General features: G+C 53.1%; 1 protein-coding gene across 3 annotated transcripts in view; it reads right to left on the reverse strand.

The window, feature by feature from the left end:
- Window positions 383–16,348, reverse strand: part of SAMM50 (SAMM50 sorting and assembly machinery component) — a 36,658-nt gene continuing 20,692 nt past the window's right edge. For all 3 annotated transcript variants that reach the window (XM_021091403.1, XM_021091404.1, XM_021091405.1), the window contains exons 11-15: window positions 16,123–16,193; window positions 12,545–12,612; window positions 7,027–7,173; window positions 6,220–6,361; window positions 383–570 (exon numbers count right to left, since the gene is read on the reverse strand). In XM_021091403.1, the coding sequence (XP_020947062.1) occupies window positions 525–570; window positions 6,220–6,361; window positions 7,027–7,173; window positions 12,545–12,612; window positions 16,123–16,193 (474 nt within the window). In that variant the 3' untranslated portion in view covers window positions 383–524. The remainder of the gene's footprint in view (window positions 571–6,219; window positions 6,362–7,026; window positions 7,174–12,544; window positions 12,613–16,122; window positions 16,194–16,348) is intronic.

Here is a 16,348-nt window from a genome sequence, read left to right on the forward strand (position 1 = left end):
TTGTGGTCCTTTGTTAGAGCAGGGACGGGAGGCCACTTCACTCGTCCTGACTGACGCTGCTGCTCCTCCAGAAACACATCACCCCCCCTCACCTCGGGGTCCCTAACGTTACCTGTGACCCCTCCCTCCACGCAGAGAGGCTCAGGTGAGATGACTGAGCCATCGCAGCCCCTGTCAGCGGGCTCTGCTCATCGCTTCTGACGCGTGGGAACCAGATTCCAAGCCCCAAAGAGTCTGGGATGAACATGGAGTCGGGGGCTGTCTGACAGGAGCCCCCCACCATCTGTCCCGTCCCCTGGCTCGTGGGCCTCTGGGAAGCCTCGGGGTGGGACACAGTGGGGGGTCACACTGGCTGGAAAAGCAAATTGCGTCCAAGAGGCAGTTGAGTGTTTGTCTTTAAAATTTATTGACGTGGTTTCCCACAAGGACTGCGGTCGTTTGGAGACAAAGCGTGTGGCACCAAGTGACTCACTGCTGCCCAGTCCGCAAGTTGCTCCTGGAGGGGCCGGAGGCCTCAGCATCGGCTACAGGAACCTGATCCCAGCTCCAAACTGGACGCCGTCACATATCCTAAAACAAAAGGTTTTTAATGCAGGAAATCAACACTGCGGACTGCTCTGCTCCCCCGTCTTCCCAGCCCCGTAAACAAGCACCTCTGGACTCGGGACGCGATGCCCGGGGGCGGGGGGCCCTCGGGCTCTTCCCCCTCTCCGACTCCTGCCCGTCTGCCCGTCTGCTCGCTCGTCGGCCAGCCCTGCGGCCCCTTCCTCTGCTGGTCCCCCCTTCCCGCCCCTCGACACCTCCATTCCCCGAGTCCTGACCCAGCGGCGACCAGAGAGAAGGACGACCCGGGAGAGAAAGGTTTTATGAAGAGCACAGTTCCCGGGGGAAGAGAAGGCTCCCGAGAGGGCGAGAGGAGCGCTGCGAGGCACCTTCTGCACAGAGCAGAGCGCTGAGCAGAGGGGTGGCCGTGGAAGGGCACCCAGGGAGGCCGGGAGGGAGCGGAGAGGCCGGCAGAGCTCGGGCCGCCCAGACCCAGGAGGGTCCCGGGGCGTGTGGCCATGGCACCACCCACAGCGGGAGCAGCAGACCAGAACTCGGGAGCAGACGCGTGGGGCCCCTGGGGCTTCCGTCTCCACACCCTGGCTGCCCTCGGGGCGAGGGCTGGGCTGCAGCCCGGGAACCCGGATTCCCAAGACTCCACAGCGACGCCGCGCATCTCCGTGTGAAGGGCAGGCGCCCGGTCACCTGTGGCACTGCTGCCCACCTGCTGGCCGCCCTCCGGGGCAGGACCAGTGCTGTACGTGGGACAAAGGGCTAAACTGGGGACCTGAACACCAGGAAGCGTGAGTTACAGGAAAACAACATCCTGAATCCCAACCAGCAATAGACCGAGCAGCTGTGAAGCTCGGCGTTCCTGCAGGTTGCGGACACTTTCCAGGAAAGCCGGACAAGAAGGGCGCCTTCGATCAGAGCAAAGCAGAGCTTTCTAAGGTCACGCCTGGGCCCTGGCCCCGTCTCAGGACTCAGGGCCTGGGGAAACCGGCCTAAGTTCTGCCTTTTCGACCTGACTGTGAGCGAGGGGACAGGACATCTGATCAACCAAGAGATTCAAGACCGAGAATCGTCACTGCCGCGGGCGACCTTCTGCAGGTCCAGGGCGCTCAGGCACCGAGTGCCTCAGCTGAAGTCGCCTGACCGGAAGGGACGGCCACAGCCCCTTGTGATGCTGAGTGAAGCTCCCCACTGTCCTTAAAAGGCAAAGAGCCACAACCAAAGCCCCATGTCTGTACGACTGGGCTGTGCTCACACCTAAATGATTTATTTCTGTGTGTTATACCATCGGGTCCATGAACTGGTCCATGCCTACATTCGCGCTTTAGAAAAACGTCTGAAAATAAGCTACAAGAGAAAAATGAGTTCAGCCCTGGGCTTACGCGGTCCAGAAACAAGCAGGGTTCCCAATAAAGGCTTGTTTATTTGGACTATAAACAGATTAAGCAGCTTTACAAGCAAGCTTTATGTGCAGAAACCCTATAAACATGTCACAGAAAAAATACCCACTACAAATTTCCAAACCAGTGTCACAGAGTCGCACGAGGCTGAGTGCCAGGAGACAGCCTCAGCCTCACCCACCTTCCCGTCTCATGTCCCCCGGGCCTCCCAGTCTCCCCCTTCCGTGGCCCTGGCTGTGCCACTCTGAAGGCCTCCTGCCTGCACTTCACCGCCTCCAACTCGGCACCACCAGGGCTGCCTCGGGGTCTTGACCAAGGCCATGCCAGGGCCCCGAGCACCCTGATGCTGCCAAGCCTTCAGGGCCCATGCACGGCCCTGTGGCAGGAGCCCCTTATCTTCAACAGGCTCCCATCTCGGCCGGCTGGCACTCAGGAACGCCAGGCGCCGACTCGGCATTCACTGCACGGGAACTCAGCAGTGAAGAGACCGAGCAGGGCCAGAGCGCAAAGACCCTGACTGTGCCAGAAGCGAAAAGGCCAGAGAGGCTGGAAGGCAGAGACGGGTGGGGGTGAGAGTGAACGGGCCCCCGCTGGCATCCAGGGCCACCCCACAGCTCACTCCTGCTCCTGCAAAACAGTACGAGCTGGGGCCCACTGGCGTGGTTTGTTTTTCTTTTTGTTTTTTTGTCTTTCTGCCTTTTCTAGGGCCGATTCCCACGGCATATGGAGGATCCCAGGTTAGGGGTCGAATTGGAGCTGTAGCCGCCAGCCTACGCCAGAGCTACAGCAACGAGGGATCCGAGCCGCATCTGTGACCTACACCGCAGCTCACGGCAACACTGGATCCTTAACCCACTGAGCAAGGCCAGGGATGGAACCGGCAACTTCATGGTTCCCAGTCGGATTCATTAACCACTGTGCCATGACGGGAACTCCCCCACCGGCGCTTTGTGCAGCCACCACCTGGCTCCAGCACTTCCACAAGCCCTGGCCGTCCTTCCCGAAGCTTCACTCCCAACATCGCCTCCTCTAGGAGGCCCCCTCACGCCCTCCACAGCTGCCATGACCCCCTTCTCGCCGTTCTCTGCTACTGTGAGCCGCTCTCCCCGTAAGCTGCCTCAGCCACCAGCGGGTCTCCAGGGACCACACCCGGTAGGACGCAGGGTGACAGAATGCATTGGCGCCCAGAGACACCAGTGCCATAAGCCACCTCTAGTACAAAATTCACCAAATATCTCACACCGGTTTCCATGTTTGCAAAGGTCTGAAATCCTAATTACAGAGCGACTGCATTAACCGGGTGGGGCGGGGGGGGTGGGTCTGTGGATGATTCGCACACATGTCATTCCCCAGCCTGCTTGCTGCCCGATTTTAAAAGGCAAAAGCGTTACACGACATAACGAGAAACCAGAGTGTGGCCGCCCAATGTTATAAATGAACAATAAACTCCTGCAACGTCACTCGAATATCACAGAAGTCCAGTTCTGACGATCCAACTTCAGATGAAGCCACACATCACGTGAAGGCCGCTCCCCGGGCACTGGGACGCTCACTCGCTGCTCACAAAAGCATCTGCGGCGTGTGCTGAGGTCCCAAGACGGCCGCGCAGCCTGGGGGGCAGGGGAGCGGCCTTCGGTTCTGGTCTTTAAATGTCACCGGCACAGCATGGCTCCTCCTTCCGGAAGAAGCCGCGTTTGAAATTAATATCTGAAACACGGTTTTCAAAATTAACCCCGAGAGAGGCAGAGAGGAGAGGAGAATACTCTGCAGGTCCTGAGAGGAAGGACGCAGGCTCCCGAGGGCAGTGCTGCTGATCCTGGGCGCAGAGCGACACCCAGTGGCCTCTGAGGACACTGCAGCCACGGACGGCAGGCCCGCGGCGCCGGCAGGGTGGGCCCCAGCGCCCAGGCTCAAGGACAGGAGGCCCAGAGCCTGCAGGACACAGCCAGGGAGGGACAGGGCAGGGGCTGGCTGCATAGAGGGGCCGAGGTCACTCCGCGGGAGCTGACTGTCAGCCATTAGGGTAAAAGGGACAGTGAGGCCGCGGTTAAACACCTACACACGCTTTCTACGTAGTGAGAAACATTTACACGCAGTTACCTGTATAATGTGGACTAACCCTAAGCATGGTTAAGCCACAGCCATCGACCCTTGCGGAGGCGGCGGCCTGTGCGTTCTGAGACGGGGAAGCTGGTATAGAATTCAAGGGTGGGAGTTCCCCTGGTGGCTCAGTGGTAACAAACCCAACTGGTATCCATGAGGACGTGGGTTCAGCCCTGGCCTCACTCAGTGGGTTGAGGATCCAGCATTGCTGTGGGCTGTGGTGTAGGTTGAAGACTCGGCTCAGATCCCAAGTTGCGGTGAATGTGGTGTAGACCGGCAGCTGCAGCTCTGATTCAATGCCTAGCCCGGGAACTTCCATGTGCTGCAGGTGCAGCCCCAAGAAGGAAAAAGAAAAGAGAAAGCATTCAAGTCTGATTGAGGAAGAGAATTCTTATCTTTCTGCAGGTACGCCCCAGGTGGGGACACTGGTCTCAGCGCGTTCTGGCTCTTGGGGGGCGGCGGGTACAGAGGCCACGGCACGCACTTGGGCCTCAGCGGCTGGCCCTCCCTGGTGCCGCTGAGAGCCGTCTCGGTTCCCATCCGTCGGAAGTGCTTTGCATGTGTCTCCCACAGGCGAGCACTCAGCTAAGTAGCAAGGGTTGCCCTCCCGCCCTAAGCGTTCATCCTGCCTGCGGCGGGTCTCCAACAGCCAGGTGCAGCGGCGCAGTGACTCTGGGGGTGCAGAGGGGCCCCACAACAGCACAGGGTTTGCTTCCTACACGAGCAGCTGGTGGGACGAGGGCACGGGTAGCGCAGCAGCAGCAAGAACGAGACACAGCACGGTGACAACCTGCTGCCCTGTGAGCTGAGTGTGTTAGTTCACTCAGTCCTGCCCTGAACGCCTGTTCTCCAGATACAGAGACCCAGAGAGGTTCGGTAACTCGCCCAGGGCCACAGAGCCACAGGGCGGCCAGGCCCAGCACCAGGGCACACTCAGCTTTTGCTCTGTGCCAAGAACAGGCCAGATGTCTGAGCAGCTGGAGCCGGAGGAGGGGCCCCAACATCCCGGGCCAGCCTCCCCGTGAGCGCCGAGAGGGAGGAGTCTACTGAATCGATGGCCACAGGGGGACCTGGGGGATACACAGCGACCTGCGCCTGGAAGCTCCCCACGGTGGCTGCCTTTCCAAACACCATCTCCCACCTGAGGGCCACGCACGCCCTCGAAGGAGGACAAACTACGACCTCACAGTGCGGTGACTCGGCACCGCAGCTGAGGACAGACGGAACACCGCCGAGGTCAGCATGGGGCCCGGAGAACCGCGCTGGCAGGGAAGTAATCGGGGGACGAGAGAGGCCCCGCTGCTGAGGCCCTAGCTGCCCCTCCGCCAGGCTGTGGCCGTGGCGCCCGGAGGGGCATTCAGGGGTAGTGAAGTGGCCTTGGAGGCGGTAACCCAAGATCAGGGCTGCGTGGCGGGCTTCGTGCCGTCACAAGAGGCACTAGAGCGCTTGCCCGCTCTCCTCTGCCCCCGCCCAGGGTGGCAGGGGGGGACGACACAGCCAGAAGGAGAGGGCCCTTCACCAGGAACCCAACGAGTCAGCCCCAGATCCTGGACTCTGCAGCCTTGAGACCGTGAGAAACAAATGCCTGCTGGTTAACCCCGTCAACGGTATTCTGGACACGAGGCCAAGCCGACGGTACATCCGATCGTGACTCTGAACTTCTCAAAATTTCTACAGCGCATACCGATAATTTAAGAAATGGAATTAGTTTCTACACCTGTACGTGGCCTGTGCCACATTCATCCAGGTAGTGAGTACTCAGCAAATGACGGGGGAGCAAGGCCAAGAGGGCGGGTCCCTGCTGCAGAGAGAAGGCTCTCGTTCTCTGCAGCAGGAGGTCCCCGGCCTGCTAAGTCCCCACCGGCAAAGCCTCGGCCTGCTCTCCGCCCAGGAGCCGTAACCCCTGCCCCGCGTGCAGCCAGACCTCCAGCCAGCGGCGCCCCCGCTTCTTGGGAACAAGCGCTCACGGCGTCGGTGGGGACGGAGATGTGTCACAGGTTTTCATCCCAACCGGACGGAGAAAAACCCCACGGGGAAAACTCCAGTACGTTCCCTTGGCTCACTATTCAGGTTCTCCTTGAACCCTAAAGGCACTGGTTCCATGATTTGCTGAGGCCAAAACCAAGTGCCAGGTCCCTGGGGCAGGGACCCCAGCACCTACCTGTCGCCGCCCTGCACGCCCATGGGGATGCAGTAGTTCAGCTCCAGCCGGGCGATGTTGCCCAGCCTGAGGACGATCCCGGCCCCGTAGGACCAGCGGATGCACTCAGCCAGCTTGCGAATGTGAGCTTTGGGGCCCTCGCCTGAAAAGAGAGAAAACGGGGTGAGACTAACAGCTCATCCCCCCGCCCCCCGCCCCCACAGGCGGTCCTTGGGCCAGCCCTGGCTCTCTTCCTCGGTGTGGCCTGTGGCGACCTTTAAAGCCAGGCCTAGATGTTCAGGAATGCAGGAAGTGAGGTCAGGACGGACCGCAGTGGGGGGGGGGGGAACCGCACTTCTAGCTGTCCCGGGAGAAGGCAGGCCCTCTCCATCCCCCTGGCCTACCACCTTGTGTTCCCCTGGCCCAGACGGGCACCTTCCCACCCCTGACCACCTACACCAGGAAGGCCTATGCCAGGCCTTGGTTTCCAGACACCTCTCCATGGCCCCCTAGTTGGACGTCTGCCCTGTGCTCCTCGAGGAAGGAACCAGGCCGCACTCAGCTCTGTGCCCTCAGTGACCGGCACAGACTCGACGCTTGAGAAATGTTTGCTGAATAAATAGATTTTCCTTTGCCAGCCAGCATCAGATGAAGACTTTGCCTCCTGTTAGATGCATTCAACCAATGACTCTATCCTGGGCACCGGACTGGGTGTTGTGGGGGCTCTAAGGCAGGCATGGCCCCTACCCTTAGACACCTACGAGTGTCCTGTGCTTTTAAACCTAAGGCTGACTGTGCTGAGAGGCTGCTAAATAGTCCAGCTTTTACCATAGTTGAGGTTGCAGAGGTTTCCGGCGTTGAGAAAAAAGTGCGTTCGGAAGAGCTCTCCAAAGCCGCCCTGGCCGGGTCGGAAAGGTAACGGGGTGTACAGGTGCAGGCCGCCGGCCCAGTACGCCTCTCCACCCAGGTAGTCTCCTAGTCAGGGAAGAAGCACCGGTCAAGACAAGGTTGACAACCCCGCTGACGCCCCACCTGTGCACACAACGCCCCCGGGGCCCGAGCTGGGGCTGGGCAGCTGCTCTTCTGGCTCCCACTGCTGCTGGCCTCATCATAAAGAACACTTCTTTTTCTCCCGGTTTGTTTTATAATTTGCTTTAACTGGGGGGGGGGGGAGCTAGTGTGTGATTGAGAAAAGAACGAAAACAGTCATTTATCATCATCTGTGAAATGCTTGGAATAAGGGACATCACTTTTCCCACCAAGGGCGGTGACCCGATCGTTGTCCCCGGGCGAACGGGATGCGTTATTTTGCAATAATGTCCGGACCACAACAGAGAGACACAAAATGCAGCAAATGTCTCTGCAGTCTCTGGAAAGAGCTGTCTGTGCGTGCTATTCATCAGAAGGTACAGGGCGTCCGCTACTCACGGTACAAGGATACTGTCCTTTTTTGGGGGGGGGGGGGGCACAGAGATTACTTTTGCCCAAATTCAAGACGGTCCACTGAGAGTAACATTCACCTCGGGTCTAAAAATGTTCTATGCATGTTCCATTCAAACTACACATGGCCGTGAACAGTAAAGCAACCATGAAAACCCCTGAAATGCTGACACTGTTACAAAACACCATTCGTGTCGTGCTTTAGTCCCCTTTAATGGAAAATGACAGACCGTGAAAAAGAAAAATACTGGCTGGCTCCCAGATTAACCTCAAGGCATGAACTGGTTATTCACTTAAAGACTCCAGCATCTCCTCAGCCCCCATCAAAACTGAAACTCTTGAGGAAGCAAAGACCAGACAGGCAGCAGGAGGGCCACTGGGTTTGCTCTCACTGCCCAGCAAGTGTCCCTCTCTTTTCTTAAATAACCTATTTTATTCTAATCATGAAAATAACATACTTGCTGTAGAAAATCTGATAAATATACGGAAGTAGAAAAAAAGGAAATTCTCCTTTAATTCCTACCAGTGAGAGAGAACCACCCAACACCTGCTGTTCTTTCATCCAGTGAAGTAGAATGAATGAAGAAAATCAAATCCAAGTCACTGTATATACATAACTTTCTTTCATTTCAGTCCTTTTTTTTTTTTTTTTTAGTTTTAATATACTGTAAGCACTTTCTTCCAATACTTCATATTCTCTGAAAATGTGATTTTGATGCCTGGATAGTCACACACTGAACCATAACATACGTATCTACCCTGGACGACTGTCACAGTAGCGTGGAATTTCTTTTCCTTTTTTTTTTTTTTTTTTTTGCTTTTTAGGGCCGCACCCATGGCACATGGAGGTTCCCAGGCTAGGGGTCGAATTGGAGCTGTAGCCTGTAGCGTACACCACAGCAACGCCTGATCCTTAACCCACGGAGCAAGGCCAGGGATTGAACCTGCGTCCTCATGGAGATGGGTCGGGGTTCATTTCTGCTGAGCCGCGACGGGAACTCCTTGGATTTCTGACAGTGGACGTCAACCTGTGACGGGCTTCCATGCGCACCTGTTTTAAACTGTCTTCAAGTGTGGACCACTCAGAGGAGAGTGCACACACCTAAGTGCACAGCTCAGGGAACTTCCAGGCACAGAACACACCCCTCGACAGGCACCCAGAGGAGGAGACAGGAGCCCCCACCCCAGCCCTGTTCCCCTTCCTAGTCTCCACCCACCACCCAGGCCAAGTGCAACTACCACTTGCCGTCCCACAGTGTGGACCACTTCAGCTGTCTCCCAGCTTCCTGACGGAATCATCCAGGGTCCCCCTTCTGTTTTTTCTGGCACACGTTTTCATGCCATCCATGCAGTGCGCTAAACTGTGCATCCTCCTTGCTGTGTAACATTCCACAGCGTGAAGATCCCACTAGGGACTTGCCTGGTCTATTGCTGATGGGCAGTAGGGTTTCAGTCTAAGGCTACTATCAATAGTCCTTTGTTTCAGGCCATGACTGCTCTTGTGAAGAGCTACCGCAGCGTGGAGTTCCTGTCGTGGCGCAGCAGAAACGAATCCGACAAGGAACCATGAGGTTGTGGGTTTGATCCCTGGCCTTGCTCAGCGGGTTCAGGATCTGGCGTTGCTGTGAACTGTGGTGTAGGGTGGCAGCTATAGCTCTGATTTGACCCCTAGCCTGGAACCTCCACGTGCCACGGATGTGGCCCTGAAAAGACCAAAAAAAAAAAAAGTTACCGCAATCTACATTCTTGCTCAGACAGTCTTACCAAGGGCCTTTAGAGTAAGTCATTAAATACACTGTGTTTTCATTTCCAGGCAAATGGAAGCCTCTAAAACTTTCATATAGGTACTACATAATACTTGTTAACAGTGAAAAAAGAAAAAGACACATTAAAAAAGCAGTTTAAAAACAAAGGAAGGAGCTCCTGCCGTAGCGCAGTGGGTTAAGAATCCGACTACAGCAGCTCAGACTGCCATGGAGGCGTGGGTTCGGTACCCAACCTGGCACACTGGGTTAAGGGATCTGGTGTTGCCGTGGCTGCAGCTCAGATCCAATCCCTGGCCCAGGAATTGCCACATGCTGCAAGTGTAGCCAAAAAGAAGAAAAAGAAAAAAAAAAAAAAAAAAAACAGTTAAAATCGAGATAGAATATTTTATAGTGGAATAGTAACATGCGTCCATTTAAATGATGTTTTTGAAGTTTTCAATAACTCGTGGAGACTCTCTGATGTAATGTGAAATTCCAGGAGAATTCCAGAAACAGGAATTCTCACACACTGCTGGACAGAGTATAACTGAGACAAGCTTTCCTGAGTGCAAGATAAAACCTCAGGAATACTCAAAATCCTTTGATTTAGCAATCCTACACCTAGAATTTTATATTATAAAGTAAAACTCAGAGATGCATACGAAGATTCAGTAAAGTTACTCACTGATTCATTGTTATATAACCACAAGAAAAAAGAAAAGAGTCTAAACGTCTAAAAGTTGGGATTTGGTTTGAAGAGACCACAGGACTGCAGTGAAATAAAATATGCAGCCATTAAACATGATAGAGCGTTTATCCTTCTGACCCATGGCCGGTGGGAATGCAAAGCCGTACAGCTATTTGAGAAGACCGCCTGGCAGTTACTTACAAAGCTATACATAGCTGTGTCATACAATCCAGCAACTGTGCTCCTTGGTATTTGCCCAACGAGGCGAAACCTTGTGTCTCAATAAAAAACTACCCAGAGATGTTTCCACCAGCTTTACTCCTAACTGCCCAAACTTGGAAGTCCTGCAAGGAAAACGTCCTTCAGTGGGTCAAGGGAGGAAGCCCCTGCGGGACAGCCGTACCGTGGGATATCACTCAGCGCTAAAAGGATGTGAGCCATCGAGCTAGAGAAAGACAGGAAGGGCTGCGTCTCCACGCTGTACACTGGAAACTAACAGAATACTGTAAATTTACTACACGTCAATTAAAAAGACGCAGACACAAATCTAAGACGTATTTTTAAAAAAAGTCACGGAGGAATCTCGAATGCATACTGCTTAGTCAAAAAGGCCAGGCTGAATAGGGCAGACACTGTATGATTCCCAACGACACGGCATTCTGGAAAAGGCAAACCTCTGGAGACAGGAAAGTAGGCGGCTGTCAGAGCCGAGGGGAGCGAGGGGAGGGAGGAGTGAATCAGTGGAGCGGAGGGGGGGAGCTCCCGGGGCAGGGAGACCACGCCATGTGACCCTGCAGAGGGAGGTGACACGCCCTTACGGCTGTGTCAACACCCATGCCACAGAATGAAGCCTGATGTGAACTGCGGAATTTCGTAATAACACAGCAGCGCCGGCTCATCAACTGCGACAAGTGACCCACACTGACGGGAGATGGTCAAAGCAGAGACGCTACAGTGCAACTCGGTACTTGGTGCCCAATTGCTCGGTTGACCTAAAACTGCTCTCAAAAGTAAAGACCACTATCCGGGCTGATGTTTTATAGTCAGTGTCCCTGGAATAGACGCTTTAAAAGCTGTGAATCAGGAGTTCCCGTCGTGGCGCAGTGGTTAACGAATCCGACTAGGAACCATGAGGTTGCGGGTTCGGTCCCTGCCCTTGCTCAGTGGGTTAACGATCCGGCGTTGCCGTGAGCTGTGGTGTAGGTTGCAGACACGGCTCGGATCCAGCGTTGCTGTGGCTCTGGCGTAGGCCAGTGGCTACAGCTCTGATTCGACCCCTAGCCTGGGAACCTCCATATGCCGCGGGAGCGGCCCAAAGAAATAGCAAAAAGACAAAAAAAAAAAAAAAAAAAAAAAAAAAAAGCTGTGAATCACTAGGCTGCACGCCTAAAACTTACGTAATGCTGTCAATCAACTAAACCTCCATAAACGAACAATGTAAAGTGGGGGAAGACTCAGAAAGCGCAGACAAACGCATTTTAGAAGACTTACTAAAATTATTCATAATTCCTATCCGACAAAACCGTAAGTGATGCTTAACCGTACTCGTCAGTCTTTTTATAACAATGCACGTTGTGGTTTATTATAATATTAAAGTTCCTTCTGAAGCCCCACGCGGTGCAGCGCGTTAAGGATCTGGCGTTGCTACAACTGTGGTCTGGGTTCCATCCCTGGCCTGGGAACGTCCACGTGCCACGGGTGTGGCCAAAAAATAGCTATTTTACATGTACTTAAACAAATTTTTAAAGTCCACTAATGTAAAAAAATTATAGTTTGTTGAGAAGCTGAAATAAGCAGCCATCAAAACTGATAAGGTGGCGTTCCTGCCGTGGCTCAGCGGTTAGCAAACCCGACTAGCATCCATGAGGATGTGGGTTCGATTCCTGGCCTCACTCAGTGGGTTAAGGATCCCGCGTTGCCGTGAGCTGTGGTGTAGGTTGCAGACGAGGCCTGGATCCCAAGTTGCTGCAGCTGTGGCAGCAGCCAATGGCTACAGCTCCAATTAGACTCCTAGCCTGGGAAGCTCCATATGCGCAGGTGTGGCCCTAAAAGACAAAAAGACCAAACAAAACAAAACAAAATAAAACTGATAAAAGTACCTGTTCCTCTACAAGTCTTTCCGTTACGAGGGGAAACTGGTTAGAAGTATGCAAACCAAACCAAACCAGACAGGCATCTATGGACATGCACCTTTAAACAACCAAACGCTCCTGCAGGTCCTCTCTGGGTGAGGGGGGCACAGCTGGCAGTCATGCAGCTTTTGCTTAGCTGTCTTTCCTCAGTTTCTAGCACCTCCCCCACAGGCCCCTTTCCATGCCTGCGGTGAGGTGTGTGCGGTGTCAGGTGCCAGTTTCGCTGGGATGTGAAACATGGCATCCACTACTGTGGTCGCGTAAACACACACATGCTTTCGGAACGGGTCGTGCCCCTAACTTTGGTCTTTCCGTCTGGGGTACCGAGGGGAACGACAGACCTTCGCTCTGCGGCCCAACGCTGTGCATGCTGAAGCCGCGCACGCTCGTGGGTCCCCCGAGGTAAAACCTGGAAGAGGAGGCAGACGTCAGAGGGAAGCGGGTGGGCAGGTCGCCGGGCGACAGAAGTGCGGAACACACGCCGGGCACGGGGCCGTCCTCGACCTCGGCCACGCGGCAAAATGCTTCAGGAATCGCAAGATGCGCAGGAGTATGGGGAATGTCATAAAAACCCAGACTTCTAGCCCAAATCGAAACATCGAAAGCAACACTCCAAGCTCTGGGGACCCAGGAGAGGTCAAGGCACCCGAGAGGGGGGACGGCCCGTCACACAGGAACCCGCTGCAGTGGCTAAGGATTTATTTCTCAGCGCCTCCTCAGACGGCCTCCTAGGTGCTTAAGCTAAAATTACGTTTTTAAAAAGAACAGGATACAAATTATATAACAGTATAATCTGAATTTTTAAAATAGAGGAAAATAATACTAGAAGGAAATAGACCCAAAGTGAATTACGTTAAATGCGGTTTGTATTTTCTATAGTGACTTTAAATTAGGAAAAAATTATGCATTAAAATTTCTAAAAGTAGGAGTTCCCATCGTGGCTCAGTGGCTAACGAACCTGATTGGTACCCATGAGGATGCGGGTTCGATCCCTCACCTCACTCATTGGGTTAAGGATCCAGTGTTGCTGCGACCTGTGGTGTAGGTCACAGACGTGGCTCGGATGCCGGGTTGCTGTGGCTGTGGTGTAGGCTGGCAGCTGCAGCTCTGATTCAACCCCTGGCCTGGGAACCTCCATATGCTACGGGTGAGGCCCTCAAAAGACAAAAATAAATAAATAAATTTAATTAATTAAATTTCTAAAAGTTAATTCCTCTTGTGTTCCTTAATAGACTGGGTTATCACACTCTTAAGACTATACCTCAGTAAAATGAAAGCGTAAGTTAAAAAATTACTAGACACCCCATCCATTTCATATAAAATCTAGCAGCTTATCAGAACCTGATTTTATTTCTTTATTTTCTTTTTAGGGCCGCACCCGCAGCATATGAAAGCTCCCAGGCCAATCAGAGCCGCAGCTACCGGCTTACACCACAGCCACAGCAACGCGGGATCCGAGCTGCGTCTGCAACCTACACCACTGCTCACGGCAACGCTGGATGCTTAACCCACTGAGCGAGGCCAGGGATCAAGCCCACATCCTCATGGATACTAGCCGGGTTTGTTACCGCTGAGCCACGACGGGAACTACCTGATTTTAGACCACGGTAATTACTAAACCGTGAAGTAAAGAGCCCAGCGAAGCTGTGTACGATCTTGCCACCAGGGCTGCCAGGGAAGGGACACCAGCTGATGCACCCCAGCCTCTAGCTGACGTGAGGTGCCACGAACGTCCCATGTGCCTAAAACAGCACAAAGGGACCAGGGCACGGTTCTTCTCATCTTCCCGCTGGATAAAAGCCTGTCTGAGTTTATTCATTTGAACGTACCTTTAAAAGCCTATAAATGTGCTTTTACTACTTGGGTTTTCTAACTGAGCAAAGCCTCTCTGGATATCCCATTAACAGCAGTTACAGAAACAAGGGCGAGGGCTCCATTCAGTTTTTTAGTGATAAACCACACATTCTTTTGAAAGAATTCAAATGACCCAGGAAGCACAAAAAGCGGAAAGGTTCTTCCCCTCCCTCCTCCGTCCACCGCGTGCCCGTCTCCGGAGCTGACGACGGTCACTGGTCTGGCTGACCTCGCAGCCCCACGGGGCTGTTCGCCAAGGCACACGGCAGCTTCGCCCCTGATTGGGGAGCCAGCAGCTAAACCTGCTTGTATGCGAGCTGAACTCAGGCACCGCGATCCCATCCTGTTCAACAGTCTCTTTAGAGTGGCCGTGTTAGATCTTAATCACTCCCCTAGTGGGAGCTTTAGAATTTTTGCTCTTATCAATAATGCTACCAACGGACACCCGTGAGCGTCCATCTTTGTACTCTTATGAATGCATTTCTGTGCATTAGATGCATGGCGGTGAAACTGTGAGATCCCAGAGTTCAGAAATTAAAATTTTTATACTTCCAAATTTTATACTATCCAAAAAGGCTGAGCTGGTAGAAGCTAATGCAAGATTTAAAAGGAGAGGTCTTGGGCCCCAAGACGATGGATCAGTGTCTCCACCAAAGCAACCCAATAACAAGCGAGCAGTGCAGCCACCGTGCGCTTTCTAAACAGCGGGCTCCGGCGGCAACATTCTTTCCGAGCCTTAGAAAGATGCTCGTTCTTTTGGGACGGTAATTCCGCGTGGAGGAATCTCTCCTCGGAAAATGAAATGAACAGAACTTGTTGACAATGTTCGTCTCCACAGTGTTAATTATACGCAAACAATGAAACACCGGAATGCTGCTTATGAAAAACCTCCCCTCACTTGCTGAATGCCTTACTCTCTAACTTTTAAAAAGTAAGGAGGCTGTAAACCCACCATAATGGAAAAAATAAAAATCATTAAAAAAAAGGAATTAAAATTGGTATAAAATCTAAAGTAGACTGTGGTAAGTGAAGGTTCTGTTGTAAGTTCTAGAGAAGGTTCTGTTGTAAGTTCTAGAGAAATCACTGAGAAAATAATTTTTAAAGTATGATTAAAAATCATTAAAAAAAAGTAAGGAGGACACAAAACTGTGTGCAAATGGGAGCTCCTGTCGTGACTCAGTGGTTAACGAATCCAACTAGGAACCATGAGGTTGAGGGTTTGATCCCTGGCCTCGCTCAGTGGGTTAAGGATCCAGCGTTGCCGTGAGCTGTGGTGTAGGTCGAAGACACGGCTTGGATATGGTGTGGCTGTGGCTGTGGCGTAGGCGGCTACAGCTCCAATTGGCCCCTGGCCTGGGAACCTCCATAGGCCGCAGGAGCAGCCCTAGAAAAGGCAAAAAGACAAAACAAAAACAAACTGTGTGCAAAATACACAATCATCAATTTAACACAGATGTGTACATAAATTTATACACACACACACAAATATACATCCACCAAAAAAAAAAAAAATCAACTGAAAGCAACAGCTGAATGCATTTCTGAAGGACGCAGGTTTGATCCGCAAAGGCCAGCACGCGTGGCTGTTCTTCAACAGCAAATACCAGATGCCTCTAGGTTGGTGGCTGAGTCCGTGGGTGTGGAGGAAGCGTGGGCACCGAGGGCCAGCTCCCACTCACATGTGGAGTAACCCCGGAGCTCTTCAGGGGGCAACTGTCATCCCAAATGCTAACTCTGCTTATCACTGAGCAGGGCTACTTTATTTCCTCAAAGGTTTCTCTATTGCTACGTCTCTGTAACACAATGAACTGGACTCTTTCATGCTCAAAAGAGAATACAAAATGTTTAACATAACTGACTCTCCCCGCTACAGAAGCAAAAATATTAAGCATGGGGTATAGAAGAGAGTTTGAAATCAGCTGGAACATACAGACTAAGTTAACACTTGAAATATTTGCTTTCCTAAACAGCCGAACTTCCCTAAAATATCTCGTAGGACACCGACAGCCAAGACCCAAAGGAAACCACATGCAAACCACCCGTCCGTCTAGGACGACTGACTTACCTGTCGGCAATACTCGACGGCTTGTCGCCAATGGGCACCAACATTCCACCCCAGAGGGATGCGGAAAAGACCTGGTGGAATATAAACAAACAACTGTTTGCTTCCAGCCTTTCTTCCCCCCCCCCCCCGACCAGCATTTAAGGGCCAGGAAACACTGATTCCTGTGGGCTGGCACGTGCCCAGTGCCTGCGGCGAGCAGAGCCCCAGGTGGGGGCACGAGGGCTGC

Source organism: Sus scrofa, chromosome 5 (genome assembly GCF_000003025.6).
Source record: "Sus scrofa isolate TJ Tabasco breed Duroc chromosome 5, Sscrofa11.1, whole genome shotgun sequence".
Taxonomy (NCBI): domain Eukaryota; kingdom Metazoa; phylum Chordata; class Mammalia; order Artiodactyla; family Suidae; genus Sus; species Sus scrofa.